General features: G+C 46.9%; 2 protein-coding genes across 3 annotated transcripts in view; one reads left to right on the top strand and one right to left on the bottom strand.

Moving 5' to 3' along the window:
* LOC129856040 (annexin A5-like) overlaps positions 1–4,616 on the top strand; it is a 128,508-nt gene extending 123,892 nt beyond the window's left edge. For both annotated transcript variants that reach the window (XM_055924176.1, XM_055924175.1), the window contains exons 9-13: positions 2,262–2,355; positions 3,331–3,426; positions 3,652–3,710; positions 3,945–4,067; positions 4,216–4,616. In XM_055924176.1, the coding sequence (XP_055780151.1) occupies positions 2,262–2,355; positions 3,331–3,426; positions 3,652–3,710; positions 3,945–4,067; positions 4,216–4,278 (435 nt within the window). In that variant the 3' untranslated portion in view covers positions 4,279–4,616. The remainder of the gene's footprint in view (positions 1–2,261; positions 2,356–3,330; positions 3,427–3,651; positions 3,711–3,944; positions 4,068–4,215) is intronic.
* A 4,748-nt stretch (positions 4,617–9,364) lies between these two features.
* The window catches only part of LOC129856037 (prominin-1-A-like), a 131,661-nt gene continuing 124,327 nt past the window's right edge, over positions 9,365–16,698 (bottom strand). The window contains exon 27 of the mRNA XM_055924171.1: positions 9,365–10,451. Coding sequence (XP_055780146.1) covers positions 10,433–10,451 — 19 coding nt within the window. The 3' untranslated portion in view covers positions 9,365–10,432. The remainder of the gene's footprint in view (positions 10,452–16,698) is intronic.

Here is a 16,698-nt window from a genome sequence, read left to right as displayed (position 1 = left end):
TGAGTGAGTGTGTGAGAGAGAGAGAGAGAGAGAGAGTGAGTGTGTGAGTGTGTGAGAGAGAGAGAGAGAGAGAGTGAGTGAGTGTGTGTGTGAGAGAGAGAGAGAGAGAATCACATGTGTATCTTTGAAATAGGTGATAGAAATCAGATTTACTGCTCAGTCACAATGACTTCTTTGACTTGTGTTCTGCTCAGGGGTGTGTGACAAAGTGTGTGTGTGATGGGTATGTGTAAAATAACACTCCCCACACAGGCACCCCTTGTGTTAGCGTGTGTGTGTAAGTGTGTGTGTGTGTTGGTGTGTGAGAGACAGAAGGTGTGTTGATAGTGATACCCAGAAGTGTTGAATGCTGCCATCTAGTGGTCATATTTTCTTATTTATTTTTATTTCACCTTTATTTAACCAGGTAGGCTAGTTGAGAACAAGTTCTCATTTACAACTGCGACCTGGCCAAGATAAAGCAAAGCAGTGCGACACAAACAACAACACAGAGTTACACATGGAATAAACAAACATACAGTCAATAACACAATAGAAGAAAAAGAAAGTCTATATACAGGCTGTGTAAATGGCTTGAGGAGGTAAGGAAATAAATAGGCCATAGTAGCGAAGTAATTACAATTTAGCAGATTAACACTGGTGTGATAGATGAGCAGATGATGATGAGCAAGTAGAAATACTGGTGTGCAAAAGAGCAGAAAGTAAATAAAAACAACATGGGGATGAGGTAGGTAGATTGGGTGGGCTATTTACAGATGGGCTATGTAACAGCTGCAGCAATCGGTTAGCTGCTCAGATAGCTGATGTTTAAAGTTAGTGAGGGAAATGTAAGTCTCCAACTTCAGCGATTTTTGCAATTCGTTCCAGTCATTGGCAGTAGAGAACTGGAAGGAAAGGCGGCCTAAGCAGGTGTTGGCTTTGAGGATGACCAGTGAGATATACCTGCTGGAGCGCGTGCTACGGGTGGGTGTTGTTATCGTGACCAGTAAGCTGAGATAAGGGGGGACTTTACCTAGCAAAGACTCGTAGATGACCTGGAGCCAGTAGGTTTGGCAACGAATATGTAGCGAGGGCCAGCCGACTAGAGCATACAGATCGCAGTGGTGGGTAGTATATGGGGCTTTGGTGACAAAACGGATGGCACTGTGATAGACTGCATCCAATTTGCTGAGTAGAGTGTTGGAGGCTATTTTGTAAATGACATCGCCGAAGTCGAGGATTGGTAGGATGGTCAGTTTTACGAGGGTATGTTTGGCAGTATGAGTGAACGGAGGCTTTGTTGCGAAATAGGAAGCCAATTCTAGATATAATTTTGGATTGGAGATGCTTAATGTGAATCTGGAAGGAGAGTTTACAGTCTAACCAGACACCTAGGTATTTGTAGTTGTCCACATATTCTATGTCAGAACCGTCCAGAGTAGTGATGCTGGACGGGCGGACGGGTGCAGGCAGCGATCGGTTGAAGAGCATGCACTTAGTTTTACTAGCATTTAAGGTCACGGAAGGAATGTTGTATGGCATTGAAGCTCGTTTGGAGGTTAGTTAACACAGTGTCCAAAGAAGGGCCAGAAGTATACAGAATGGTGTCGTCTGCGTAGAGGTGGATCAGAGAATCACCAGCAGCAAGAGCGACATCATTGATGTAAACAGAGAAGAGAGTCGGTCCAAGAATTGAACCCTGTGGTACCCCCATCGAGACTGCCAGAGGTCCGGACAACAGGCCCTCCGATTTGACACACTGAACTCTGTCTGAGAAGTAGTTGGTGAACCAGGCAGTAATTTGACAAGCCAAGGCTGTTGAGTCTGCCAATAAGAATACGGTGAATTACAGAGTCAATCAATTGAAGGACTGTCCTGTACAGAATGATGTGTATTTACAACAGGTGGTGATATACAGAATCAAACCAAAATACACAAATCAGGTCAAATCAGGTCAAATCAGGTCAAATCAGGTCAAATCAGGTCAAATGCAAAGTCAGGTCAATTTCAGTTAAGCAACAATGTATTTGACCTCCAATGTAAAATCAATGTGTGTGTGTGTGTGTGTGTGTGTGTGTGTGTGTGTGTGTGTGTGTGTGTGTGTGTGTGTGTGTGTGTGTGTGTGTGTGTGTGTGTGTGTGTGTGTGTGTGTGTGTGTGTGTGTGTGTGTGTGTGTGCGTGTGTGTGCGCGCGTGTGTGCGTGTGTGTGTGTGTGTGTGTGTGTGTGCGCGTGTGTGTGCGCGTGTGTGTGCGTGTGTGTGTGTGTGTGTGTGTGTGTGTAGACTTTGTTCTCTGCAGGAGAGAAGAAGTTTGGGACAGATGAAGAACAGTTCATCACCATCCTGGGGAACCGGAGCGCTGAACACCTGAGGAGAGGTGTGTGTGGGGGCTGAACACCTGAGGAGAGGTGTGTGTGGGGGCTGAACACCTGAGGAGAGGTGTGTGTGGGGGCTGAACACCTGAGGAGAGGTGTGTGTGGGGGATGAACACCTGAGGAGAGGTGTGTGTTGGGGATGAACACCTGAGGAGAGGTGTGTGGGGGGGCTGAACACCTGAGGAGAGGTGTGTGGGGGGGGGATGAACACCTGAGGAGAGGTGTGTGTGGGGGGGATGAACACCTGAGGAGAGGTGTGTGTGGGATAAACACCTGAGGAGAGGTGTGTGGGGGGGCTTAACACCTGAGGAGAGGTGTGTGTGGGGGATGAACACCTGAGGAGAGATGTGTGTGGGGGATGAACACCTGAGGAGAGGTGTGTGTGGGTGATGAACACCTGAGGAGAGGTGTGTGTGGGGGATGAACACCTGAGGAGAGATGTGTGTGGGGGATGAACACCTGAGGAGAGGTGTGTGGGAGGGATAAACACCTGAGGAGAGGTGTGTGGGGGGGCTGAACACCTGAGGAGAGGTGTGGGGGGATGAACACCTGAGGAGAGGTGTGTGTGTTGGGGATGAACACCTGAGGAGAGATGTGTGTGGGGGATGAACACCTGAGGAGAGGTGTGTGGGAGGGATAAACACCTGAGGAGAGGTGTGTGGGGGGGCTGAACACCTGAGGAGAGGTGTGTGGGGGGATGAACACCTGAGGAGAGGTGTGTGTGGGGGATGAACACCTGAGGAGAGGTGTGTGTGGGGCTGAACACCTGAGGAGAGGTGTGTGGGGGGGCTGAACACCTGAGGAGAGGTGTGTGTGGGGATGAACACCTGAGGAGAGGTGTGTGTTTGAGATCTGTGTTTTTTAAAGGGTATCAACACACACTCACTCAGTGACATTGACATGTGTGTGTGTGTGTGTGTGTGTGTGTGTGTGTGTGTGTGTGTGTGTGTGTGTGTGTGTGTGTGTGTGTGTATCAGTGTTTGCTGCGTACATGAAGCTGGCGGGGTATGAGATGGAAGAGAGTGTTCAGAGAGAGACTTCTGGAGGACTGAGAGACCTGCTACTGGCCGTGGGTAAGTCTCACACACACACATCTTATTTGTTTATATTTTCAAGCTTATTTGACATTTCCTTTCATTACAATTTCATTATTATGATGCCTCTCTAAATCAACCTTTCCCCTCCCTCCCTCCCTCCCTCCCTCCCTCCCTCCCTCCCTCCCTCCCTCCCTCCCTCCCTCTCTATCCCCTCTCTCCATATCTGTCCTCTCTTCCTCCATCTCTGTCTCTCCTCTGTAGTAAAGTGTGCTAGAAGCGTCCCAGCCTACTTTGCAGAGACTCTGTACTATTCGATGAAGGTAAGAATCTATTTTCTCCGTACTAGGAAGAAGATCATTCTATATTAGATATGTGTTTTTAGAACTGTGTGTGTGTGTGTGTGTGTGTGTGTGTGTGTGTGTGTGTGTGTGTGTGTGTGTTTGTGTTCGTGTGTGTGTGTGTATGTGTGTGTGTGTGTGTGTGTGTGTGTGTGTGTGTGTGTGTGTGTGTGTGTGTGTGTGTGTGTGTGTGTGTGTGTGTGTGTGTGTATGCAGGGTGCAGGAACTGACGACCAGACCTTAATCAGAGTGATGGTGAGTCGTAGTGAGGTGGACATGTTGGATATCAGAGCTGATTACAGACGCCTCTTCGCCAAGTCTCTGCACTCTGCTATACAGGTATATACTGACTACCTCTCTCTCTCTCTCCTACCTCTACCCAGCCTCTCTCTCTCTCCTACCTCTCTCTCTCTCTCCTACCTCTACCCAGCCTCTCTTTGTCTAAGGACTTGACATAATGATCTGTTTCTGTATGTGTGTGTTGCAGGGTGATACCTCTGGTGACTACCGTAAGGCCCTCCTCCTGCTCTGTGGCGGCAATGACGCGTAACCGTGGTGATGACCCCTGAAGGGGCGGTACCTGGAGAGACATCCGCTCTGAGTGGCCCCTCTAGCTGTCAATCGCTATCTGAGTCCTGTGTAAGCCAATAGGAGAGCTCTGCTGACCACGGTGCAGCCCCGTGATAGGTTATGAGTGATAAGACTTTAATCCTGTGTGTATCTGTAGCTAACATCCTTTAAGCTTTACTCTGCTTCATATCTACATCACTAAAGTCATATTAATATTAAGTAATGTTTTAAAATCAGTTATATAACAACTAAAGACTGTTTTAATGTTTGTACTGTTTGTAAGGCAACACTGAAGACATAATAAACATTTTAATACAGGTTTGTAGTGAGACCTGTCTGTCTGTGTAGTGAGATGTTTCTGTCTGTCTGTGTAGTGAGACCTGTCTGTCTGTGTAGTGAGACCTGTCTGTCTGTCTGTGTAGTGAGACCTGTCTGTCTGTCTGTCTGTCTGTCTGTGTAGTGAGACCTGTCTGTCTGTGTGATGAGACCTGTCTGTCTGTGTAGTGAGACCTGTCTGTCTGTGTAGTGAGACCTGTCTGTCTGTGTAGTGAGACCTGTCTGTCTGTGTAGTGAGACCTGTCTGTCTGTGTAGTGAGACCTGTCTGTCTGTGTAGTGAGACCTGTCTGTCTGTGTAGTGAGACCTGTCTGTCTGTCTGTAGTGAGACCTGTCTGTCTGTCTGTGTAGTGAGACCTGTCTGTCTGTCTGTGTAGTGAGACCTGTCTGTCTGTCTGTGTAGTGAGACCTGTCTGTCTGTGTAGTGAGACCTGTCTGTCTGTGTAGTGAGACCTGTCTGTCTGTCTGTGTAGTGAGACCTGTCTGTCTGTCTGTGTAGTGAGACCTGTCTGTCTGTGTAGTGAGACCTGTCTGTCTGTGTAGTTCCAGTCCAGAGACAGCAGTGGGGTCAAACTGTAGAATCCAGTTTCTACATTTATAAAAAAACAGATTTTTAAAAACAAAACTACATTACATTTTTTATCTCTGGGACCCTCAGGATGACAAATCAGAGCCAGATTACTGAATGTAAGTACATTATTTACCTTCAAAGGTGAATGTATCAAACCAGTTGGCGTGAAAAGTGTTTTTGTTGTTGTTTACTATTCACAAACAAAAGCATGGTATTTTTTGTTGTTGTTGTAATAATGTAATGTTGTAATAGCTACTGTAAATTGGGACAGTGCAGTTAGATTAACATGAATTTAAGCTATCTATATAAGACGTGTCTATGTCATGGAATTGGCTGTTGTTTTACAGAGTCATTCTGGTCACATTATTGCATATTGACCAACAACTGTCCCGGTTTAGGGACACCGATCCCATAGATTTTATTAACTTCTTATGGCTGAAGGGGCAGTATTGAGTAGCTTGGATGAAAGGTGCCCATATCAAACGGCCTGCTCCTCAGTCATAGTTCCTAATATTTCCATATTATTATTAGTATTGGATAGATAACGCTCTAAAGTTTCTAAAACTGTTTGAATTATGTCTGTGAGATTAACAGAACTCATATTGACAGGCAAAATCCTGAGTTGAAATCAAAACAGGAAGTCAGAAATCTGAGCCTGTGTGTATTCCCCAGAGTCCCTAAAGATATCCAATTGTGCAATTAATTACTGATGTTGCACTGCCTTGGGGTTCCACTAGATGTCAGCAATCAACAGAACAAAGTCTGATGACTCTAATGTGAAGGGTCGAATTAGACAGAATTTAGAATCAGGTCCCAATCAGGTGAGAGGCAGCTGTGTTCCATCTCTCAATTGAAGTCGTTATAGTTATTCAAAATGTATGTTAACTACATTCTAAATCGGACACTTTAGTGGGATTAACAACACGAATACCTTTAAAATGATATAAGACACATGAATGTCTGAGGAATTTTAATTATGAGATTTCTGTTTTTTGAATTTGGCGCCCTGCACTTGGACTGGCTGTTGTCATATCGGTCCCGTTACTGGGACTGCAGCCATATTAAGGATACGTTTATCTATATTTCCATATATAACACTTGTATTTTCATCAACATTTTATAATGAGTATTTCTGTGAATTGATGTGGCTCTCTGCAGCACAGCATGTTTTGGAACTACTGAACGTAACACGCCAATGTAAAATGAGATTTTTTTGATATAAACATGCACTTTAACGAACAAAACACACAGTGGGAGAACAAGTATTTGATACACTGCCGATTTTGCAGGTTTTCCTACTTACAAAGCACGTAGAGGTCTGTAATTTTTATCATAGGTACACTTCAACTGTGAGAGACGGAATCTAAAACAAAAATCCAGAAAATCACATTGTATGATTTTTAAGTAATTAATTTGCATTTTATTGTACTGTTATATATGTTATCTCTTACTCTCTCCATCTCTCCTTCCTCTATTTTTTCTCTTCCTCTCTCCTTCCTCTTCCCCTCTCTTCGTCAAGATAATCATCCACAGGTGTGGCATATCAAGAAGCTGATTAAACAGCATGCCCATTACACAGGTGCACCTTGTGCTGGGGACAATAAAAGGCCACTCTAAAATGTGCAGTTTTGTCACACAACACAACACAACACAAGGACAGTGTCACGGATCCCAGTTCTGGAAGGTCAACGTCACCGGCTTTCTAGGCTTCACTGAACGGGATTCATTATCATCAACCCCGGACTGTCTTGTCTGATTACACATACCTGGTTCCAATTCCCCCTGATGTATAGTTTGTATACTGTTGAATTCGGAAGTTTATATACACTTAGGTTGAAGTCATTAATACTTGTTTTTCAACCACTTCACAAGTTTATTGTTAACAAACTATAGTTTTGGCAAGTCGGTTAGGACATCTACTTTGTGCATGACACAAGTAATTTTTAAAACAATTGTTTACAGACAGATTATTTCACTTATAATTTACTTTATAATTCACAATTCCAGTGGGTCAGAAGTTTAACATATAATATAATTTCATGAAATCAATCATACAGCAAATGAAAAATAAACATCTTGTGAATCCAGCCATCATTTCGGATTTTTGTATGTATTATAAAAGACCTGTATTATAATAGACCTGGACTGTATTATAATAGACCTGGACTGTATTATAAAATAACTGGTCTGTGTTATAATAGACCTGGTCTGTATTGTAATAGACCTGACCTGTATTATAATAGACCTGGCCTGTACTATAATAGACCTGGGCTGTATTATAATAGACCTGGCCTGTATTATAATAGACCTGGTGTGTATTATAATAGACCTGGCCTGTTTTACAATAGATTTGGCCTGTATTATAATAGACCTGACCTGTAGACCTGACCTGTATTATATTATAACTGGTCTGTATTATAATATAACAAAGTCAAGGTATTGGAGTGGCCATCACAAAGCCCTGACCTCAACCCTATAGAAAATGTGTGGGCAGAACTGAAAAAGAGTGTGCGAGCAAGGAGGCCTACAAACCTGACTCAGTTACAACAGCTCTGTCAGGAGGAATGGGCCAAAATTCACCCAACTTATATGTGGGTATGTTATGTTAGGAGGAATGGGCACAACTTATTGTGGGAAGCTTGTGGAAGGCTACCTGAAACGTTTGACACAAAGAAAAACAATTTAAAAGCAATGCTCCCAAGTACTAATTGAGTGTATGTAAACTTTTGACCGACTGGGAATGTGATGAAAGAAATAAAAGCTGAAATAAATCATTCTCTCTACTATTATTCTGACATTTCACATTCTTAATATAAAGTGGTGATCCTAACTGACCTAAGACAGGGAATTTTAATGAATCTTCCGACTTCAACTGTACATATAATAAGATGCATGAGGACTGCAGATGTGGCCAGGGCAATAAATTGCAAATGTCCGTACTGTGAGACGCCTAAGACAGCGCTACAGTTAGACAGTACAGACAGCTGATCGTCCTCGCAGTGGCAGACCACGTGTAACAACACCTGCACAGGATCGGTACATCTGAACAGCACACCTGTGGGACAGGTACAGGATGGCAACAACAACTGCCCGAGTTACACCAGGAACGCACAATCCCTCCATCAGTGCTCATACTGTCCGCAATAGGCTGAGAGAGGCTGGACTGGGGGCTTGTAGGCCTGTTGTAAGGCAGGTCCTCACCAGACATCACCGGCAACAACGTCGCCAATGGGCACAAACCCACCGTCGCTGGACAAGACAGGACTGGCAAAAAGTGCTCTTCACTGACAAGTCTCGGTTTTGTCTCACCAGGGGTGATGGTCAGATTCACGTTTATCGTCAAAGGAATGAGCGTTACATCGAGGCCTGTACTCTGGAGCGGGATCGATTTGGAGGTGGAGGATCCGTCATGGTCTGGGGCGGTGTGTCACAGCATCATCGGACTGAGCTTGTTGTCATTGCAGGTAATCTCAAAGCTGTGCGTTACAGGGAAGACATCCTCCTCCCTCATGTGGTACCCTTCCAGCAGGCTCATCCTGACATGACCCTCCAGCATGACAATGCCATCAGCCATACTGCTCGTTCTGTGTGTGATTTCCTGCAAGACAGGAATGTCAGTGTTCTGCCATGGCCAGCGAAGAGCCCGGATCTCAATCCCATTGAGCAAGTTCGGGACCTGTTGGATCGGAGGGTGAGGACTAGGGCCATTCCCCCCAGAAATGTCTGGGAACTTGCATGTGCCTTGGTGGAAGAGTGGGGTAACATCTCACAGCAAGAACTGGCAAATCTGGTGCAGTCCACATGAGGAGATGCACTGCAGTACTTAATGCAGCTGGTGGCCACACCAGATACTGACTGTTACTTTTGATGTTGAATCCCCCCCCCTTTGTTCAGGGACACATTATTCCATTTCTGTTAGTCACATGTCTGTGGAACTTGTTCAGTTTATGTCTCAGTTGTTGAATCTTGTTATGTTCATACAAATATTTACACATGTTAAGTTTTCTGAAAATAAATGCAGTTGACAGTGAGAGGACGTTTTTTTTGTTGTTGCTGAGTTTATGTATAGATGGACGGACAGACAGACAGCAGGATGAAAGACAGTGGAGACGGGATAACTCAGCGAACTGAAATCTTTATTCACAGATTCAGAGCCTGCAGTGACATGAGCCGTGACATTACAGTCCTGACATCACCGATAAACATCACAGCCGTGACATCACCGCCGTGACAACAAAGCTGCGTCAATGCGATGGTTACAGCTATCAAACGACAAGCAGCTAGTGTCCGCTAGCTAACATGCTAACATGTTTTTTTTAGCTAGTGTCTGCTAACATAGTTTGTTAGCTAGCGTCCGCTAACATGCTAACATGTTTGTTTTTTTAGCTAGTGTCTGCTAACATGGTTTGGTAGCTAGCGTCCGCTAACATGCTAACATGTTTGTTTTTTTAGCTAGTGTCTGCTAACATGGTAACATGCTAACATATTATATTAAAAAATATATAAAACTTTCAAAGGTGTTGAAAGCGTATAAAATGTCATTGAGATGAGTCAGTGGTTCCAGTAGAATCAAACAAAGCTCTTGTCTATAATAACTCTGGTCAAATCAACTAGTTTATCACTATTGGTGGGGTTTTCAGGGACGGGGGTGGGTCGCAGAGTCGATAGGGTTTCAGACCTGTCAATCAATCATTATGGGTGGGGTTTTTAGGGAAGGGGGAGGGATGTTTGTGAGTCGCAGAGTCGATAGGGTTTCAGACCTGTCAATCAATCATTATGGGTGGGGTTTTCAGGGAAGGGGGAGGGATGTTTGTGAGTCGCAGAGTCGATAGGGTTTCAGACCTGTCATTCAATCATTATGGGTGGGGTTTTCAGGGAAGGGGGAGGGATGTTTGTGAGTCGCAGAGTCGATAAGGTTTCAGACCTGTCAATCAATCATTATGGGTGGGGTTTTCAGGGAAGGGGGAGGGTTGTTTGTGAGTCGCAGATTCGATAGAAATAATCCACCAACATGTTCACACGGGTGAAACGTTTAAAAACTATGGTGATGTCAGACAGAACTAGTGTTGTGATTGGGCGATGGAACGTACAGGGCATCATTTGGGCTCCTGTAATTGGCTGGCAGCTAAGGTCCTTTGTCCAATCAGGTGAGGGGTTGTTGTGGGGCGGAGATCAGCAGAGTTCTGTCTTCTTGTTTTGTTCTCTTTCTCTTTCCCACCTTTGTTTCTCTACCAGTTTTCTTGGCCCCTGAGGAAGAGAACAGAACATTTAACATTATTGACAGCATCAAAATACACAAGGAGAGAGGAGGGGAGGAGGAGAGGGGAGGAGGAGAGAGGAGAGGAGGAGAGAGAAGAGTAGGATAGGAGGAGAGAGGAGAGGAGGAGGGGAGGAGAGAGGAGAGGAGGAGAGAGAGGAGGAGAGGAGAGGAAGAATAAAAGAGAGACCAATGACAGAAAGAGAAGGAGAGGAGAGGAGGGGAGGAGAGGAAGAATAAAAGAGAGACCAATGACAGAAAAAGGAGGAGAGAGGAGAGGAGGGGAGGAGAGAGGAGATGAGGAGGGGAGGAGAGAGGAGATGAGGAGGGGAGGAGAGAGGAGAGGAGGAGAGAGAGGAGAGGAGGAGAGGAAGAATAAAAGAGAGACCAATGACAGAAAGAGAAGGAGAGGAGAGGATAGGAGGAGAGAGGATAGGAGGAGAGAGGAGAGGAGGAGAGAGGAGAGGAGGAGAGAGGAGAGGAGAGGAGGAGAGAGGAGAGGAGGAGAGAGGAGAGGAGGAGAGAGAGAGGAGAGGAGGAGAGGAAGAATAAAAGAGAGACCAATGACAGAAAGAGAAGGAGAGGAGAGGAGAGGAGGAGAGAGGAGAGGAGGGGAGGAAAGAGGAGAGGAGGAGAGAGAGGAGAGAAAGAATAAAAGAGAGACCAATGACAGAAAGAGAAGGAGAGGAGAGGAGAGGAGGAGAGAGGAGAGGAGGGGAGGAAAGAGGAGAGGAGGAGAGAGAGGAGAGAAAGAATAAAAGAGAGACCAATGACAGAAAGAGAAGGACAGAAGAGATGCTTCGTGGTGCTCTTGCTCTAATCAGTTTGTGTGGGAATAGGAGACTAGGAGACTAGGAGACTAGGAGACTAGGGGACTAGGAGACAGTATCAGTAGCAGTGGACTGGGACTAGGAGACTAGGAGACAGTATCAGTAGCAGTGGACTGGGACTAGGAGACTAGGAGACTAGGAGACTAGGAGACAGTATCAGTAGCAGTGGACTGGGACTAGGAGACTAGGAGACAGTATCAGTAGCAGTGGACTGGGACTAGGAGACAGTATCAGTAGCAGTGGACTGGGACTAGGAGACTAGGAGACTAGGAGACTAGGAGACTAGGGGACTAGGAGACTAGGAGACTAGGAGACTAGGAGACTAGGAGACAGTATCAGTAGCAGTGGACTGGGACTAGGAGACTAGGAGACTAGGAGACTAGGAGACTAGGAGACAGTATCAGTAGCAGTGGACTGGGACTAGGAGACTAGGAGACTAGGAGACTAGGAGACTAGGGGACTAGGAGACTAGGAGACTAGGAGACTAGGAGACTAGGAGACTAGGAGACAGTATCAGTAGCAGTGGACTGGGACTAGGAGACTAGGAGACTAGGAGACTAGGAGACAGTATCAGTAGCAGTGGACTGGGACTAGGAGACTAGGAGACTAGGAGACTAGGAGACAGTATCAGTAGCAGTGGACTGGGACTAGGAGACTAGGGGACTAGGAGACTAGGAGACTAGGGGACTAGGAGACTAGGAGACTAGGGGACTAGGAGACTAGGAGACTACGAGACTAGGGGACTAAAGGACTAGGGGGCAGTATCAGTAGCAGTGGACTGGGACTAGGGGACAGTATCAGTAGCAGTGGACTGGGACTAGGAGATAGTAGCAGTGGACTGGGACTAGGAGACTAGGGGACAGTATCAGTAGCAGTGGACTGGGACTAGGAGATAGTAGCAGTGGACTGGGACTAGGAGACTAGGGGACAGTATCAGTAGCAGTGGACTGGGACTAGGAGATAGTAGCAGTGGACTGGGACTAGGGGACAGTAGCAGTGGACTGGGACTAGGGGACAGTATCAGTAGTAGTGGACTGGGACTAGGGGACTAGGAGACAGTATCAGTAGTAGTGGACTGGGACTAGGAGACTAGGAGACAGTATCAGTAGCAGTGGACTGGGACTAGGGGACAGTATCAGTAGCAGTGGACTGGGACTAGGGGACTAGGAGACAGTATCAGTAGCAGTGGACTGGGACTAGGGGACAGTATCAATAGTAGTGGACTGGGACTAGGGGACTAGGGGACAGTATCAGTAGTAGTGGACTGGGACTAGGGGACTAGGAGACAGTATCAGTAGTAGTGGACTGGGACTAGGGGACTAGGAGACAGTATCAGTAGTAGTGGACTGGGACTAGGGGACTAGGGGACAGTATCAGTAGTAGTGGACTGGGACTAGGGGACAGTATCAGTAGTAGTGGACTAGGACTAGGAGACAGTATCAGTAGTAGTGGACTGGGACTAGGAGACTAGCAGACAGTATCAGTAGTAGTGGACTAGGACTAGGAGACTAGGAGACAGTATCAGTAGCAGTGGACTGGGACTAGGAGACAGTATCAGTAGTAGTGGACTGGGACTAGGGGACAGTATCAGTAGTAGTGGACTGGGACTAGGGGACTAGGAGACAGTATCAGTAGCAGTGGACTGGGACTAGGAGACTAGGAGACAGTATCAGTAGTAGTGGACTAGGACTAGGAGACTAGGAGACAGTATCAGTAGCAGTGGACTGGGACTAGGAGACAGTATCAGTAGTAGTGGACTGGGACTAGGGGACTAGGAGACAGTATCAGTAGTAGTGGACTGGGACTAGGAGACTAGGAGACAGTATCAGTAGTAGTGGACTGGGACTAGGAGACTAGGGGGCAGTATCAGTAGTAGTGGACTGGGACTAGGGGACAGTATCAATAGTAGTGGACTGGGACTAGGAGACAGTATCAGTAGTAGTGGACTGGGACTAGGGGACTAGGAGACAGTATCAGTAGTAGTGGACTGGGACTAGGAGACTAGGAGACAGTATCAGTAGTAGTGGACTGGGACTAGGAGACTAGGAGACAGTATCAGTAGTAGTGGACTGGGACTAGGGGACTAGGAGACAGTATCAGTAGTAGTGGACTGGGACTAGGGGACTAGGAGACAGTATCAATAGTAGTGGACTGGGATTAGGAGACTAGGGGACAGTATCAGTAGTAGTGGACTGGGACTAGGAGACTAGGAGACAGTATCAGTAGTAGTGGACTGGGACTAGGGGACTAGGAGACAGTATCAGTAGTAGTGGACTGGGACTAGGAGACTAGGAGACAGTATCAGTAGTAGTGGACTGGGACTAGGGGACTAGGAGACAGTATCAGTAGTAGTGGACTGGGACTAGGAGACAGTATCAATAGTAGTGGACTGGGACTAGGGGACTAGGGGACAGTATCAGTAGTAGTGGACTGGGACTAGGAGACTAGGAGACAGTATCAGTAGTAGTGGACTGGGACTAGGGGACTAGGAGACAGTATCAGTAGTAGTGGACTGGGACTAGGAGACAGTATCAATAGTAGTGGACTGGGACTAGGAGACAGTATCAGTAGTAGTGGACTGGGACTAGGAGACTAGGAGACAGTATCAGTAGCAGTGGACTGGGACTAGGAGACAGTATCAGTAGTAGTGGACTGGGACTAGGAGACAGTATCAGTAGTAGTGGACTGGGACTAGGGGACAGTATCAGTAGCAGTGGACTGGGACTAGGAGACTAGGAGACAGTATCAGTAGCAGTGGACTGGGACTAGGAGACAGTATCAGTAGTAGTAGACTGGGACTAGGGGACTAGGGGACAGTATCAGTAGTAGTGGACTGGGACTAGGGGACAGCAACAGTGGACTGGGACTAGGAGACAGTATCAGTAGCAGTGGACTGGGACTAGGGGACTAGGAGACAGTATCAGTAGTAGTGGACTGGGACTAGGAGACTAGGAGACAGTATCAGTAGTAGTGGACTGGGACTAGGGGACTAGGAGACAGTATCAGTAGTAGTGGACTGGGACTAGGAGACTAGGAGACAGTATCAGTAGTAGTGGACTGGGACTAGGAGATAGTATCAATAGCAGTGGACTGGGATTAGGAGACAGTATCAGTAGTAGTGGACTGGGATTAGGAGACAGTATCAATAGTAGTGGACTGGGACTAGGAGACTAGGAGACAGTATCAGTAGTAGTGGACTGGGACTAGGAGACTAGGGGACAGTATCAGTAGTAGTGGACTGGGACTAGGGGACTAGGAGACAGTATCAGTAGCAGTGGACTGGGACTAGGAGACTAGGAGACAGTATCAGTAGCAGTGGACTGGGACTAGGAGACTAGGAGACAGTATCAATAGTAGTGGACTGGGACTAGGGGACTAGGAGACAGTATCAGTAGTAGTGGACTGGGACTAGGAGACTAGGGGACAGTATCAGTAGTAGTGGACTGGGACTAGGGGACTAGGAGACAGTATCAGTAGCAGTGGACTGGGACTAGGAGACTAGGAGACAGTATCAGTAGCAGTGGACTGGGACTAGGAGACTAGGAGACAGTATCAGTAGTAGTGGACTGGGACTAGGAGACTAGGAGACAGTATCAGTAGCAGTGGACTGGGACTAGGAGACAGTATCAGTAGTAGTGGACTGGGACTAGGAGACAGTATCAGTAGTAGTGGACTGGGACTAGGAGACTAGGGGGCAGTATCAGTAGTAGTGGACTGGGACTAGGGGACAGTATCAATAGTAGTGGACTGGGACTAGGAGACAGTATCAGTAGTAGTGGACTGGGACTAGGGGACAGTATCAATAGTAGTGGACTGGGACTAGGAGACAGTATCAGTAGTAGTGGACTGGGACTAGGGGACAGTATCAATAGTAGTGGACTGGGACTAGGAGACAGTATCAGTAGTAGTGGACTGGGACTAGGAGACAGTATCAGTAGTAGTGGACTGGGACTAGGAGACTAGGAGACAGTATCAGTAGCAGTGGACTGGGACTAGGGGACAGTATCAGTAGTAGTGGACTGGGACTAGGGGACAGTATCAGTAGCAGTGGACTGGGACTAGGAGACTAGGAGACAGTATCAGTAGCAGTGGACTGGGACTAGGGGACTAGGAGACAGTATCAGTAGTAGTGGACTGGGACTAGGGGACTAGGGGACAGTATCAGTAGTAGTAGACTGGGACTAGGAGACTAGGAGACAGTATCAGTAGCAGTGGACTGGGACTAGGAGACAGTATCAGTAGCAGTGTACTGGGACTAGGAGACAGTATCAGTAGTAGTGGACTGGGACTAGGGGACTAGGGGACAGTATCAGTAGTAGTGGACTGGGACTAGGGGACTAGGAGACAGTATCAGTAGTAGTGGACTGGGACTAGGGGACTAGGGGACTGTATCAGTAGTAGTGGACTGGGACTAGGGGACTAGGAGACAGTATCAGTAGTAGTGGACTGGGACTAGGGGACTAGGAGACAGTATCAGTAGTAGTGGACTGGGACTAGGGGACTAGGAGACAGTATCAGTAGTAGTGGACTGGGACTAGGAGACTAGGGGACAGTATCAGTAGTAGTGGACTGGGATTAGAGGACTAGGGGACAGTATCAGTAGTAGTGGACTGGGACTAGGAGACTAGGAGACAGTATCAGTAGCAGTGGACTGGGACTAGGGGACTAGGAGACAGTATCAGTAGCAGTGGACTGGGACTAGGGGACAGTATCAGTAGCAGTGGACTGGGACTAGGAGACTAGGAGACAGTATCAGTAGTAGTGGACTGGGACTAGGAGACTAGGAGACAGTATCAGTAGTAGTGGACTGGGACTAGGGGACTAGGAGACAGTATCAGTAGTAGTGGACTGGGACTAGGAGACTAGGAGATAGTATCAGTAGTAGTGGACTGGGACTAGGAGACTAGGGGACAGTATCAGTAGTAGTGGACTGGGACTAGGGGACTAGGAGACAGTATCAGTAGCAGTAGACTGGGACTAGGAGACTAGGAGACAGTATCAGTGGAATGGGACTAGGAGACTAGGAGACAGTATCAGTGGACTGGGACTGGGACTAGGAGACAGTATCAGTAGTAGTAGACTGGGACTAGGGGACAGTATCAGTATCAGTAGTAGTGGACTGGGACTAGGAGACTAGGGGACAGTATCAGTAGCAGTGGACTGGGACTAGGGGACTAGGGGACAGTATCAGTAGCAGTGGACTGGGACTAGGGGACTAGGAGACAGTATCAGTAGCAGTGGACTGGGACTAGGAGACTAGGGTACAGTATCAGTAGTAGTGGACTGGGACTAGGAGACTAGGGGACAGTATCAGTAGCAGTGGACTGGGACTAGGGGACAGTATCAGTAGTAGTGGACTGGGACTAGGAGACTAGGAGACAGTATCAGTAGCAGTGGACTGGGACTA

This window comes from Salvelinus fontinalis, chromosome 5 (assembly GCF_029448725.1).
Source record: "Salvelinus fontinalis isolate EN_2023a chromosome 5, ASM2944872v1, whole genome shotgun sequence".
In the NCBI taxonomy this organism is placed as follows: Eukaryota; Metazoa; Chordata; class Actinopteri; order Salmoniformes; family Salmonidae; genus Salvelinus; species Salvelinus fontinalis.
Note: the sequence above shows the minus strand (reverse complement) of the source record. Positions and strands in the feature narration are given on the sequence as shown.